Consider the following 14,781-nt stretch of genomic DNA (forward strand, 5'->3'; position numbering starts at 1 on the left):
TAGGTATTTAGTATCATGTATTTCCACTCTGACAAAAGCACACTCTCTGTGTCACAATTGTACATTTGACTCTTTTTTGGAAGGAGACATATCAAGGGCAGTAGGGTTTAAGTCCAGTGGCACCTTAGAGTCCAGCTTACATCTTAAAGTGTAAGCTTTCGAGACTCAGAGCTCTCTTCTTCAGGCACAAGGGAACTGACTCTTGAAAACTTACATTCTGAAAATCTTGTTGGCCTTTAAGGTACCACTGGACTCAAATCCTGATGAACAACCTTATATGGGATGGTAATTCTGCTGCATTCAGAATGATTGAATGATCCAATCACATCCCATTAAGTATATAAAAACAGAATCACCTACTTATATTGGAGATTAATTGGAGGAAGGCAAGGTTGAAGAGTAACTTGTGTAATGGACAGCCTTTTCTGTGGGTTTGTAGGCTGAACTCATAACAACTTTTAATTATTTTCATTAATTATTATTTCTCTCAATGCACTAGTGGTTCTCTAACATCATACTCATGTGCCATGTCATACCATTTAGGAATTATTGTGCTGTACATAAACAAATATACACAAGCTATTTATTGGCTTTGAAAAATGGACCTCGATGCTTTTTCAGCACGCTTTTTAAAAAAGAAAAAGGAATGTGGTGAATATTTTCAGCAGTGCCATAAGTTGAGTGGCTGCCACCACAGTCAACATGATTTTCAGTCTCAGCCCAGCACAATAATCTGCATCCTTGATATAACCACAGTTTTGTCAGTGGAAACAGCTGACCTACTACAGAGAACAGCATTAAAACATGGGGTGGGGCAGGATGTTGTTCTGATGAAGCTGACCTAGAAAACATTTTATTTAGAGCAGATTTTCAACTCAATCATCTCAGTTCAATTGCAACCAGAGGAATAAGTCAGCCTGTACTGAAATGTAGCATATGAGCCTACAGTGAAACTGTTGTGAGAAGGTTGTGAATGTGTAGGATTCAGTATGAATTTGGGCAAGGTTAAGAAGCATTTCTTCTGAGCATCTTGTGGGTGAATTGCAAAGTCAGCATGCTTTACTGTATTTTGGACAGGTGGAGCCACTTGGAGCAGAAATTGGGCCCTCTGTGCCCACGCACTGTAAACACCTTCCAAAGGAAGCAATGAAGGCTAGTTTGAGTGTGGGTGGGTGGGGGGAATCTTCAGCTGGCAGTCATTGGCTGGAGTTTGTTTGATTTATGCTGTTTCTAGGTTGGATCCTCTGTACCCTTCGACCAATGACGGTGCTTTCTTAAAGCGCGAGTGGCTTTTCCTCAGGCAAGAGGCTTTTTTGCCAGAGGAAAATCTCTTGCCTTGGAAGAGGTCACCTTGAATCAGAGGAAAGTGTCACTGTTCATGGACAAGAGTTTTTATTATGATTGTTTTAATGGTTTTTAAAATATGTTTGTCACAATGGTGGGTTTTAATTTTATGTGCCAGAATTTGGCAGTTGCTGTAACTCACTTTGAATTAGTGGCAAAGCAGTTTTTAAAATAAATGCAATAAGCAATAAATAAAGGTCAGTAATAATTGCGGGGAGAGGGTGGGTTTTTTTTACAATATTGCAAAAAAATATTGTACAATATTGTACAATCACCACAGGGACTTGCAGCAGGATGGGAACACAATTTGGAAGTGCTGCAGAGGCCTGTTTCAGAGCTAAGCTACAAGTGACGCTTTACACAGGTTGGACACTTGTCAGCTTCCCTCAAGTTTTGATGGGAAATGTAGGCATCCTGGTCTTGCAGCTGTAATGAAGAGCCAAGCTGTAAAACCAGAATGCCTACATTTCCCATCAAAACTTGAGGGAAGCTGACAAGGGTCCAACCTATGTAAGGCATCACTTGTAGCTTGGCTCTCAGAGGGGAACCACGGAACAGGAGGAGGAGATACTGCCTTCCCCTGACCTGAAATGGCCCTGTCGGGGAGCCTTCATTTGCACCATGGGGCTTGCATGTGCAAGCATTCATTGCACGGGACAGCCCATAGCAGTGCAAATTACTCCTCCTGGGGCTGTCTTAGGTTATGAAAATTATGTGGGGGAGAAAGTAGGAGTCCCTGCTCCCATTTTGTTGTCCTGATTTGAATTGGGGGCCTGTGGGATTTCCAAATTGAGTTCCCACAGGAAACTCACAGCTGCAAGTCCCCATGGCAAGTGTGTAGCATATATAATGTGAAGTTTCAACTTTAGCACTTAAAAAACAAAAAATAACTTATATAAAATAACTGCTAAAAACAGTATTACCCACTGCACACTTTACAGCTAAGTTATTCTTACTAGTATTATTTCTCCTTACCAAATACTTTCACTTCAGTGATGCTCTTCATTCCAGGGTGGTAAGTGAGAGAACAGATAAATTTCTTGCCATCATCAAGAATGGAGACAGGTGAAATCCTTAATGTGTTCTCTGGACCCACATGAATTCTTTCCTTATATATTGTGTGATTGGTTCTATATCCAGGATGATGAAAGGGCTGTTTGGTTAGAATAATCTCTTCGTTTCCGATTTCTTTCTGCTTAAAACAAGAATCATGTCAAAAACCAATTCCCTTTCTAACATCCCTATGAATTTTATTTTGTTATTAAAACAACACTACTAGTCTATGGCTGAATCCACACTACCTCGGCACGTCCCGTTGTTGCACTAAATGTTCGCTAAACACCCAGAAGTATAGTGTCTTTCTAGCATGATTCAGAAATTCAGAAAGACGCTATACTTCCGGGTGTTTAGCGAACATTTAGCACAATGCCAGGGTGCTCCGAGGTAGTGTGGATTCAGCCTACGTTTGGAATAATTCGTAATAGCATCAGCATTCATAAATTGGACAGATAATGAGCTTCATCAATCTCCTTCCTCCGTAAGAACAACAGAGAGCTGCCTTACAGCTGTGGAAATGAATTGTGACACAGGCATGCTTTGCACATTTGCCTGGAGTCCACAATAAATCCTCTCCTCTCACTCCCAGGTTTTCCATGGAAGTGATGTAGCAACATTGCTAAGGTTGCATGCCCACACATGTCCCACCACCAGACCTCTGGTTCAGCCTGGCAAATCTAATATCACTTCAGTCTTATTTCTACACTGACTATTAATTTGTTTCCAGGCCCAGTTCAAGGTGCTGGTAGGGTAAAGGCAGTCCCTTGTGCAAGCACCGAGTCATTACTGACCTATCACAACGTTTTCTTGGCAGACTTTTTGTTATGGGGTGGTTTGCCATTGCCTTCCCCAGTCATCTACATTCTACCCCCAAGAAACTGGGTACTCATTTTACCAACCTTGGAAGGATGAAAGGCTGAGTCAACCTTGAGTTGGCTACCTGAACCTGGCTTCCACTAAGATCGAACTCACGTGAGCAGAGTTTAGGCTGCAATACTGCAGCTTACCGCTCTGTGCTACAGGGCTCTTCCCCCACAGGGCTGGCATTGACTTTTTAAGCCCTATATGGCTTTCGGCCAACATATCTTAAGAACCACCTTCTGCCATATGAAACAACCACTCCAGTCACCTTCAGAGGCCCTGCTTCAGTTGAGCTTTGCCACCTGCTCCATTCTTGATCTCAGCTGGGTGAAGGCAGGGGGTGGGCATTGCCACCTGCTCTGCTCCTGATTGCAGCTGGGTAAAGGTGGGGCGGGCATTGCCACCTGCTCCGTGCCTGCTCCTGGCCTGAGCTTCTTGCCATGGTGCACTCTCAGAGGGACAGGCTGCCTCTTCTGGGATTCCTTCCATGGCAGTGCCCTCTGGAGGTGCACCAAAGTAGGAAGTGAGTTGTCTGGAACATGCTTAGCCTTTTATATAGTAGGATATAATTTATTTTAAATGTTTCTACTGTTGAAATGTTTTAATATTTGATGTTTGCCACCGTTAGGACCGTATTTGGATGGGAAAGTAGTAGAGAAATGTTTTAAATAATTAAATAGAAAGGTGATGCTTCCTTTGCCCTTCTGAGTCACCTGCTACCAATACAGAGGAAAGCCAGGGCTTGATGTTTGTTTTAGAGAAGAAACAAATGGGCACCAGGAAACTGGTGATCACTGCCCTACAGTTTCTGTGATGCTGGGCTTTAGGCAGCCATAGAGAGCTAGCAGGGTAGAAAGCAGGGAGGCTTGAGGGAAAATTTAGCAGAAGTTCAGGGAAATAGAGAATGGTGGTGGGGAGAGAACCAATTGTAACACCAAGGTTTTATAACCAGGAAAACTCAGTTAAGGCTGACTGTTGACCAAGCCAAAACAAAGACTAACCTCTGGAAGCCTTAATAATCCTGTGAGATCAGGGTAGGTACCGGAGAGGATTTCATAGGCAAAGAAACAATCCCCAGTATCATAGGATTGCAGGAACAGATCTAGGCCGACAATTCCTTGCCATCATCAAGAAGAGAGACTGGTAAAACTTTTAGCTCCATCATTTCAATTGCCCACAGAGCAACTTACTTCCCACTTTTGTATCATTTTTATTTCTACAAGCAAGCCTGGGGATTTTTTTGGTCTGTATTTGTTGGATTTGATTATTGTCACAAGTTCTGCTGAAAGATATAGTAGAAAACAACAACATTTAACATTTGAGAATTTTGCTGCTTTATTCAGGAATTTGCTTCCTGTTACCATGTATCATTGATTCATCGGTGGTTTGACTATGGAGGTGGTAGGAATTGCAGCTGGAGCCCCCCTCCACCTCACATCCATCTCTAAGGATGAAGAAAGACATCAAAGATTCTGATGCAGAGTTGTCGGTGTGAATTTGAATATTTATAAGAAAATATAAGACATTTATAAATTATAAATGAACACAGTTGTGCTGTTTTCTACTATCTTTTCTAATATTTACATTTTTATACTGTATCAGTAGCCTATGGTGGCAGAGGTAGAATGCTGTAGCTTTGTGACAAGAGTACCTCTGAAAAGCCATGTTTAACAGCAAAGTAATTAAAGCAGAGAAGAGCGATCCCATGTTGGAGTAATTTTAAACTTCTGCTGCTGTTCCAAAGAAGGGAAACAGTTTGAGCAACAATAGGTGCACCAATCCTTTGCACCAATCTAATGGGTCTTTAGTATATGCCAAGGGAGGGGGATTATTATATAACTTTATTAATTCTAGGAGGCTGACAATTGCTACAACATGAACAGTGCAATCTTAAACAGGGCCGCTCAGAATCCTACTTAAGGATTAAGCATTGGGGCTTACTTCTAGGAAAGTGTGCTTGTATGGCACTGTAAAATATCACAATAACGTAGGCTATTGTCCAGCAAATCCCATGCCACAAGAAGACAACTAATTTCCAAGATATCACAGGAGTGCTTTTACTCTTCACCTTCTTCCTCCCTAAATCCCATAGCTACAGTTCCAGGTATTGTATTGCTGGGCCACAGTTGGTTCTCTGACAGTCCTTCAAGGCTATTATCATGGGTACTTCTCTTCAGTTATCTGGCTCGTGTGGCAGCTCTTAGTTGTTTCTGGGGTGTTCCTACTGTCTGATAAAAAAAATGTATCCTGGAATTAAAAACAGATCCATCCCTTTTCATAAAATTATGTTTTGGAATTTAAGTCACGCAGTTCAAGTTGAATATTTCTATTTGTGTCCGATCATATATAATTTCCTTTTGCTGTCACAGCTTGAGAAAATGTTACTTACCACTAGCCACTTCAAAGTAGCATTTGCCAGGATTGAAGAATTCATGCCTTTAAAGCATGGAATTTCCAGCGTCTGATTCAATAATATTTCTACCACAGAACTTTTCTCATCTTCTGTAATGGAACAAAATCAAGAAATAAAACTATGATTAAAATCACAGTGTAGAGCATATTTAAAACACACTATATCCTAATCTGCCAAGCCTATAAAATGCTGACTGAATTCTACAAGTACACTATGGTTGGAACTTTCATTGGGATATCAAATACAGAGGGAGAAAATGAACTTAAGAAAAGGAGTAGATCACAGGATATAGTATGATAGAGAATAATCAGGGATATAAATGAAAAAGCATATTAATGTGTTCTTTGTTTTTTCAACAGGCTCTGTCATGAGGTAAAATGAAACACTGGATTTTAGAGGGGCTGCAACCTCCCACCCCACCTATTGCTTGCTTCCTTTCATGTCAACTCTGCCTCACGAGTCCCATTTCTGTCTCTACCTGGGAGTTGGAGTAGCAAATACTCCACATCCTCTTTCCCCCAGGTTTCTTTTAAAATACCACAACAAGACACAGAGGGCTTCACAAACTCTTGCAAACTTTTTGCCATCATTTTAGTCACCTAAAATGACTAAATAGTCCAGCTCAAGGACTATGTGAAGCTCATGTAAGGATCCCTGATGTTCCTGGCTTTCTTCTTTCCTACATCAATTTCTGACCTTGGGAAAGTTTAGGGTAGTCCATATGGACTAACAGCCATGAGTTGAGAGTCTATAAGTGAGGAGGCAGACATGATGAAATTTCCTCACTTAAGTGGAACTTCCCTCATGCAAGCACGGCCCCTTTTTCCTCCACACTGTAGTCTTCTGATTCCCACGGCTGTTGATCCATACAGGTCCAGTGTGTCCAGGAATAAACTTCCATGGAATTGGAAATGGCTGTGATCGGAGGGGAACACTTCTGCTGATGATCATGGGATCTAATCCACTACGTACAGCCCTGGTCATTCTGTCTCCCAAAGAATATTATAGAGTTCAAAAAGATGCAGAAAAGGGCAATATAAATGATTAAAGAGCTAGAGCACATTTGCTAGAGTTTGTTGCTGTCAAAAAGGAAGGATGTGTCAGAATTGTATTATATTAGGCATGATGTGGAGAAAATATTTAGGACAAAGGAAAGTACCTTGCACAACACATAAATAACTTTTTGAACTCATTGCCTTTGAATGTAGTGACTGTTAGTGAAAGTTGCTTTAAAAAGGAGAGCTCCATCAATAGCTGAATGGAACTTCCATGTTCAGAGGTACTATACCTCAGAATGGCAGTTGCTATGGGACAACAAAAGGGGCTTTTTGGCCCTCCAACTTGTGGACTAATGAGACATCAGATGGATTACTGGGCTGAAAGACTGAGCAAAATGGTTGTTACTAAGTTCTTATGTGGACTGAGGGCCAAGCTAAAAGTGACGAATGACACTTGAACAGCAAGTGGATTGAATGGAAGGCAAGTGAACAGGGAGAAATACACTTGCTGTTCAAGTGTCATTCATCACTTGTAGCTTGGCCCTATATCTTTGTCACACGAGAGGTTGTCTAAAGGCAAGCAGAACTTTTTCCTCTGCATCCAAGTAATAAGAATGTCCCTGCCTCCCTTGTATTAGAATAGTGTTTTGTTGGAGAAACAGTAGACCAGGTGGTTTAAATAATATCTGGAGACAAACAGGAAGAGGATGGCTAAGTAGCAGGATTCTTTACAGCTTTCTAAGATGCTTTTCACGTTCTCACAATGCTGCATCAATAACTATTTTGTCATACTTCCTTTGATCCAATTCTACAGTAACCCTCATTGCCTCCACTTTGCCAGTTATCCATCCCTAGTGATTTAGAGTGGGTTTATTCCATGTGGATGAGTTTGTTTGACTTTGATGTATAGTTATGCTTCCTTAGTGACTAATGTCCCACATCCTCTCACTCACAGTTTCTGTGCATGTTCTATCCGGTGAGTTGAAAGATAAAACTAAAATGTGCATTTTGCTAACTATTTTTGGAACTCTGTCTAGCAGGCAGCACAACAGAGATTAAGAGGCAAGGGTGTCAGGGTGGAGAGAAGAAGAGTAAAACAAATGGATTGTGAACAAGGGTTGTTTGACTTTTGTCCTATTACAAGGTTGTGATAACATTAAACAGGTTGTTGGCATCAGGGCTGGTGTGTCCATGGAGGCAGATCTAGCGGCTGCCTCACATGCTGAGGCACCGGAAAGGGCACTGGGTTGAGGGAGCACACCATGTGGTGGTGGTGGCAGTGCTGGTGGCTGAATAGGAGGGCTAGGAAACCACCCACATGCCTCCCCAACCACCTGCCGCACTGGGCCGCAGCTGCTGCAGCCTCCCAGCCCTTCCACTCAGTTGCCCTGTGCTGCTGCTGCTGCTGCTGCGTGCACACAGCTGCAGGCCATGCGCAGCAAGCGGTCAAGGCGGCACAGAGCAACTGAGCAGGAGGGCTGGGAGGCTACCCACACACCATCCCAGCTGCCTGCCGTGCCAATGGGGCCGGCTCGCAGCAGCATGCTGCGTGATGATGTCACACGCAGTGATGTCATCATGCAGTCCGGGTGCGAACGCGTGCTTTGCACGCGCATGTGGGGTGGCAACAGCCCTGAAGCTGCCCCTGGCCTCAAGCGCCAGAAACTCTGGCACCGGCCCTGGTTGGCATTGTAAATCACACTTCCGTGAAGAGCAAGGCTTGGAACAGATGAATTCAGCCCAAAAAACAAGAATAAAAATAAATTTCAAATGTTATATCCAGTAGAAATTGTGTCCTCTTCACGAGGATCATGTGGCTGGGATCATGAGGCTGAGAGCCTGTTTGGTGTAGTGGTTAAGAGCGGCAGGACTCTAATCTGGAGAACCAGGTTTGATTCCCCACTCCTCCACTTGAAGCCAGCTGGGTGACCTTGGGTCAGTCACAGCTTCCTGGAGCTCTCTCAGCCCCACCCACCTCACAGGGTGATTGTTGTTGTGGGGATAATGATAACATACTTTGTAAACTGCTCTGAGTGGGTGTTAAGTCATCCTGAAGGGCGGTATATACATTGAATGTTGTTGTTGTTGTTAGTCATATGCTTTGACAGCTGTCCTTAGCTGAAGTGTCTGAAAAAATCCTGAACTAAGAATGATCAGGGAGAATATGATGATGATGATGATGATGATGATGATGATGATGATGATGATGATGATGATGATGATGATGAACAACAAGAAGAAGAAATCAGTCCAGTTCACCTCATTTCTAAGGCTATGACTGCACCTGGATGAGATTCATAACCAGCTCAAATGATCTGTCTTATTTATTTGAAACATTTACAAGCCTGCCTGTCTCCGAGATAGCTGTGGAGGTTCACAAAAGTAAAAACAGGATATCACACAAACAGGATATCACACACACACAAAACATAGAACACAAAGTTAAAAACCTTAACAATAATGTCTATAAGAGCTGCCAGCCCTCTGACAAAACAAAAATCATCTGTGGATACCAAATGCTTTTCTTTAAAAATTGCATTTTGCAACCCCCACAGAACTCCAACAGAGACAACAATCTCCTAATTCTTAGCTGACTGTTCCATAATGTTGGGATGGCTACAGAAAAACACAGATGGGCAACTATGGACCACACCTTTTGAATAGTGCCCAGAAATAGATGGGCAAGCAGAGCAGATGTTTCACCACAAAGATGATAACAATCCCTGTATCCTGCTCCCAACAGTAGCCTGACTGCTGCATTTTGGACAGAATTCTAGTTTGTGTGGCTGGAAACTGTGATCATATGTTTTGAGCACACTGTGGGGGACCTTGTATTCCTGACAGATGCATCTGGCATTGCATGAATGGAATGCCAATGTATAATCTGCAGAATATTATAACGATGAAGCACATCCATTGCCACAGCAAATAGTTGCAAAAGGAACACAGTTGGCCATGTTGGTAATAACAGTACTTATATAAATAAGTTCCCATCTGGAGCCATGGATAGGACTCACACTCTGTTGGATATTGTGCTAATATCCCAAACCTCCTGTCTGGCCAGGAGAACCAAGGAGATCCATGATTACAATTGCACAAGATCCAACAACGTTGATCTTGTCAATGCTGATCCATTTCTATTGGAAAAGATAGCTTTATACAGACTCACACACGTTTCTCATTAAATAATAGTAACATGTTCACTATTACTTACCATGCTTCTTAATAATGAGGTTAATTTCTGAGCTTCTTATTCCAGCTGGATAGGTAGCAAAGCTGCATTCATACTGTCCTGTCAGTTCCAAAGTAACATTATTCAGCTGTAAACTCCATTGGTTGCATTCTGTGTAGTTTGCTGTGAAATCACTGTGACTGGAAGTTCTGTTCAGGTCTGGCTGGTAATGGTGGCATTGTTGACTGAAGTCTACAGAATGGCTATATCCCATTGTAGCAAAATGCAAGTATTCAACACCATATACAGGATTATATACAGCTATCCTGGATGGCGGAGTGTTATCTACTTTTGACCACTGAGTTTGTGTAACATATATCCCATCTCGTTTCAGAATGCAGCACTGAAGGGTCACATTGCTGCCAGATGTGGCATAGACAGTTTTCTTGTTCTTAATGGTGATTTCTGGCTGGGCTAAAAAGAAAAAAACAAATGCATGAAATATGACAATCACTTGAGGGATTTTTTTTGCTCCCCCTTCCTTTGTATTTAAAATAGATAATTTCAATATATGTTAAATATTTTGGCCAAATCCAGAGAAGCTGGAAGCACAACAGGAGCAGTTTTTTGGGAGTGCTGCTGCTGCTGCTGCTGCTACTACTATTCAATTTTTAGCCCTCCCTCCCCACGAATAGGCTCAGGGCAGGTTACATCAATAGCTTGTCCCTTCCTTTCCACTTTGTTAGAAGCAGGACTCTGAGAAGGAGACCAAGAGGAAAGGTGCTGGTTGGAACCTTGGCAAGGAAATCACAGTTCCCAGGCTTCATAAGAGTATTAAAAGAAGAGCAAAGCGGAAAAGAAGTGGCAGGAGACTTAGGGGTGGAGCAGGGGTAAGCCAGTCAGCGGGAGGCAGAGTAAATGAAGGGCTCAAGATCATGTTATGCGTGCCCATCTGAGGGCAGTGAAAACTGTGAGGGGGAGGGACAGGGAAAGGAATCTTGGCTTACATTCTAGAGGGTTGCTTGAAAGAGACAGAAAGTTGATAGCATTGGATTTGGAGATCAGAACAGCAATAGGGTGTCAATGTGTAAGCTTTTAAGTCCACCAGAGCACTTCATCAAATTGCACAGTCAAGTTTATTTATTTATTTAGAAAATGTATATACCATCTCCACAGAGACTTGCTTTTGGGGGAAGAAGCATATAAAAAGTTGATGAAGAAGACATTTCAGGGCATGATGGAAAAGTTCCCAAGTGTGTAAGTTATAGAAGTCATTAAAAAAGAGTACAGGAAGTGCTACAGGTTTACTTTAGTTCAGTATTTTGCATTCAGGAAGCTGTTTTGCTTTTGACAGACTGTTATACAGGAAATTCTTTCTGAGAAAAAATTCTTAAGAGCATGCATGAAGATCAAAGGCCAACATCAGCAGGGTATCAGAAATAAATATTTTAATAGTTAACTTTTATTAATAGCCCTTTTATCTCTAAATGTGTTGCAACTTGGAATTTCTGTATCTTTCAAGTTGTCATGAGAGGTCTTATTATCAGGCCAAAGTTTTTAAGCTCATCTTCCTAAAGTTGAGCTGTTCTGTCTGAGTATAATCTTTTACAGAGTCTTAGCTGATTACATTATCTGTTAGGATCAAGCCTACTCATCATGAAACTTTGAGGTGTGCAATTGCTTAGAGATAACAAGAGCTGCTACAGCATCACAAACCATGTACTTGTATTGACTTCCAGCACATTCCATCAGGAAGTTCATCAGGAAATCCCATTGAAATGAACAACACCTTTTAAGACTACTAAGATTCAGCATTATAGATATCCCATTAGTCCTCGTGTTTGTGAGATTTTATCTATACCGAGAATGCCTCAGAAGCCACTCTCTTTATTTTCTAGCCCTTGTCCCTGTGAAGTCACTGTTTTTGCCCTTCAGAGATCCCTTGTTACAATTTTCAGGAGTGAACTAGTACTGTAATTTACTGGGAAAGTTCTCAGTGAGCCTCTGCCCTGGGGGGCCACTAGCTGCAAGGAGAAATCAAAGCCAAGTCAAAGTGTCACCATTCCTGCAGCCTGGATCTGAGCCAAGTAGACCCTGAGGTACTGCTAGCACTGCAGTGGCCCTTGGCTCAAGTTCCTCCAGGTCTGTTTTAACATCCTGCTCTGCCCCTGATCATTTTCTTAACATGAGCTGCTACAATTGCCGTTTCTCAAAGTTCAGCTCTCTTCCTGGCTGCTGCCTATGTCCAGCCTGCTGGAGTAGGTTTTGAACTCTTGATATTTTAGGACAGTGACGGTTTTCCAATATATTTTTCATCAACATTACCCTCTTGGCTTTCAGAGCAATGGAAGAAAAAAAGGGTCCCACAGCAACAGGTGGAGTGGAGCCTTTGGTTACATGTAAAAGTGGGAGATGGGGTGGAGAAGAAGGGTTCAGGCAGCAGTCCTTTTTAACAAGTACACTCCTATTTTCATCCTTGAAATGTGGGAAGTGTTATACCAATGCTCTTCCATAATAGTAAAATAAAACCCAGCACTCTCCTTTTAGAGAAAAGAACTTTGAAGTTTCTCACTTTATATACACTGTAAGAACTTGTTCTAGAAATCTCCATTTGAAAATGAAAGTCATCAATACTTTTTTCAGAAGAATGTAAGAATTACTGGCTAGCCCAGAACGAAGGCCAATTTAGTCAAACTCCTTCCCTCCAACAGTAAGCCAGAACTACAATCTTGTATTTATTAAAAAGAGATAATTAAATAGACATCACCACATGGCTTGGATTCTGATTCTTAGTTAAGGCATAAAACAGGTTCACCAACATAACACATATAGCTTTGTTAAAAGAAAACACTTACCTTTGATAAAATGTGGCAGGAGAATGAGAAAGTAATGTGCCTGAAATGACCATGTTACCTTCATCTTGTGCTGCTGAGAAAGGTTTTTAAAAAATCAAATCACACCCCGGTTCTCAAAGAAGTCAAAACATTCTGTCTTGTGGAGTCAGACCAACCACCAAATGATTATCTCTTTCTCTACAAATGGTGAATTATAATTTGCATATTCTCTTTTTTCATTTGACTGAGAGGAAACGTATGCTACAGGAAACCACGGCTAGAACAGGTTTTAATATGTATGCTTATATGTGAAACAGTTTGCCTTAAGATCTCATAGAAAAATGAAAAGGAAAATTGTAACACAATGCACTTATTACCTGCAATCTTTTTTACCTTGAGATGTCAAGGGTTGAAGATGGATCCTTCTGCATGTAAAACATATGCTCTACCATCACCCCTGCCCAAATACAACATGGGGAAAGGTGGCATGAGTGTGTATTAAAACTCTGCCTGTTCATCATCCACTCTCCCTTATGGCTGGGAAGAAATTGGAGCTAGAGCTACCCAAGAGGGTTCCACTTTCCAGGGTACCTATCACCCATCATGCCAAAAGCGCAATTCAGGCAAATGAGCAAATTTGATTCCCTATCTGCAGGAATCCCAGGAATGTGACAGGTTGTGTGCTGTCAGAGTATTTCATAAAGTAGGCAGCTGACTCTGGAGGTACTCATCAAAGTCCATCATATGGTTCTCTGTGAGAAAGAGTTGCATCAGAGCATAAGAAACATTGGCAGGTGAATCAGCCCAGTGATCCATCTAGTCCAGCAATTTACCTTACACAGTAAGCAACCAGTTATTCTGGAGGGCCAACAACAGGGCATACAAGCCCAAACCTTCCCCTGATGATGTCTCCTGGCACTCTACAAATGATGTCTCCTGGCACTCATATTCACAGGTTTACTGCCTCTGAATGTGGAGGTTCCCTTTAGACAGCAATGGCTGAGAAAGGGAGTAACTGTTGAAACTTCTATGAAGATTGTTTTAAAAGACATAAAATTGTTACAGATTCTTTAAAAAACACTGTTTTACAGTAATTTGCAGGTTTGTAAGCAATGTGAGACTTTTGGGGGGGAAGCAGCATACCATCAGTAAAATACAGATTACTATTAGAATCTTCACATTTCACTCTGCCATGTTTGAAACTTTCCTCAAACTTAAATGTGTCTGAAAGCTTACAACTTTGCTGAGTAGAGTAGTAGTATACAGGCCAATATGATGGATTTAAATATAGCATTTTATTTTAATTTGTCTATAATGTTTGAATATTAACTGATCACTCCTCTTTAGGGTTGCCACACGCCTGCTGGGGGTGGGAAATCACCTGCCCCAACAGGAATTGCCCAGTCATGCTCCAAGGGCTGGCAGGAGAGGGAAAAAAGACTGCAGAGTTTCCAGCAATTCCTAAAGACGCGTTTTTTCCCAGAAGTGTCATCACGCCATCGCCAACAGCCCCCGCAATCTCCTACTATTTGCCAGCCAGGTCTGGCAACCATATTCCTTTTCATTGATTTAAGTAGTAAATTGCTATGAATACTATTGTTTTCAAAATAATTTAAAATTATATTATTAATTTTAATATTATTTGATTTGCATGTTAATAATTTATAAATTCTGCGAACCTCAGCTTTGAATTCTCAGTCTGCCATGGAAGCTTACTGGGTGATCTGAGGCCAAATATTCAGCCTCAGTCTAACTTACCTAACAGGATTGTTATTCTAAAGATAAAGTAGAAGAAGGGAGGATGATGTTTAAGTTGTTTTGAGTCCCTGTGATGGGGAAATGAGGTATGAATATCTAAAACAATAGAAGTATTTAAAAGTAAGCTTTGGGTAGCTGCTGTTTCCTCCCCTTGACCACTGAAGTCTGAAATGAGACCACTGCATGTACAGTAAACTGCAAGGGAGCTTAAAGCCTAGGGAAATGGTGGTATTAATTTCAGCTCCCATCTCCCAGTTCCTTCCTGGGGCACTGTTCTATAAGCAGACTGCTCTATTTTTTGGTCTTGTTTCCTTCAGATTATTCTCTACCTTCCTTTGCTAGAGG

General features: G+C 41.6%; 1 protein-coding gene across 1 annotated transcript in view; it reads right to left on the reverse strand.

The window, feature by feature from the left end:
* Positions 1-12,763, reverse strand: part of CD96 (CD96 molecule) — a 54,428-nt gene extending 41,665 nt beyond the window's left edge. The window contains exons 1-4 of the mRNA XM_054974431.1: positions 12,700-12,763; positions 9,887-10,318; positions 5,651-5,760; positions 2,320-2,539 (exon numbers count right to left, since the gene is read on the reverse strand). Coding sequence (XP_054830406.1) covers positions 2,320-2,539; positions 5,651-5,760; positions 9,887-10,318; positions 12,700-12,763 — 826 coding nt within the window. The remainder of the gene's footprint in view (positions 1-2,319; positions 2,540-5,650; positions 5,761-9,886; positions 10,319-12,699) is intronic.
* Between the last annotated feature and the right edge of the window lie 2,018 nt (positions 12,764-14,781).

This window comes from Eublepharis macularius, chromosome 3 (assembly GCF_028583425.1).
Source record: "Eublepharis macularius isolate TG4126 chromosome 3, MPM_Emac_v1.0, whole genome shotgun sequence".
In the NCBI taxonomy this organism is placed as follows: domain Eukaryota; kingdom Metazoa; phylum Chordata; class Lepidosauria; order Squamata; family Eublepharidae; genus Eublepharis; species Eublepharis macularius.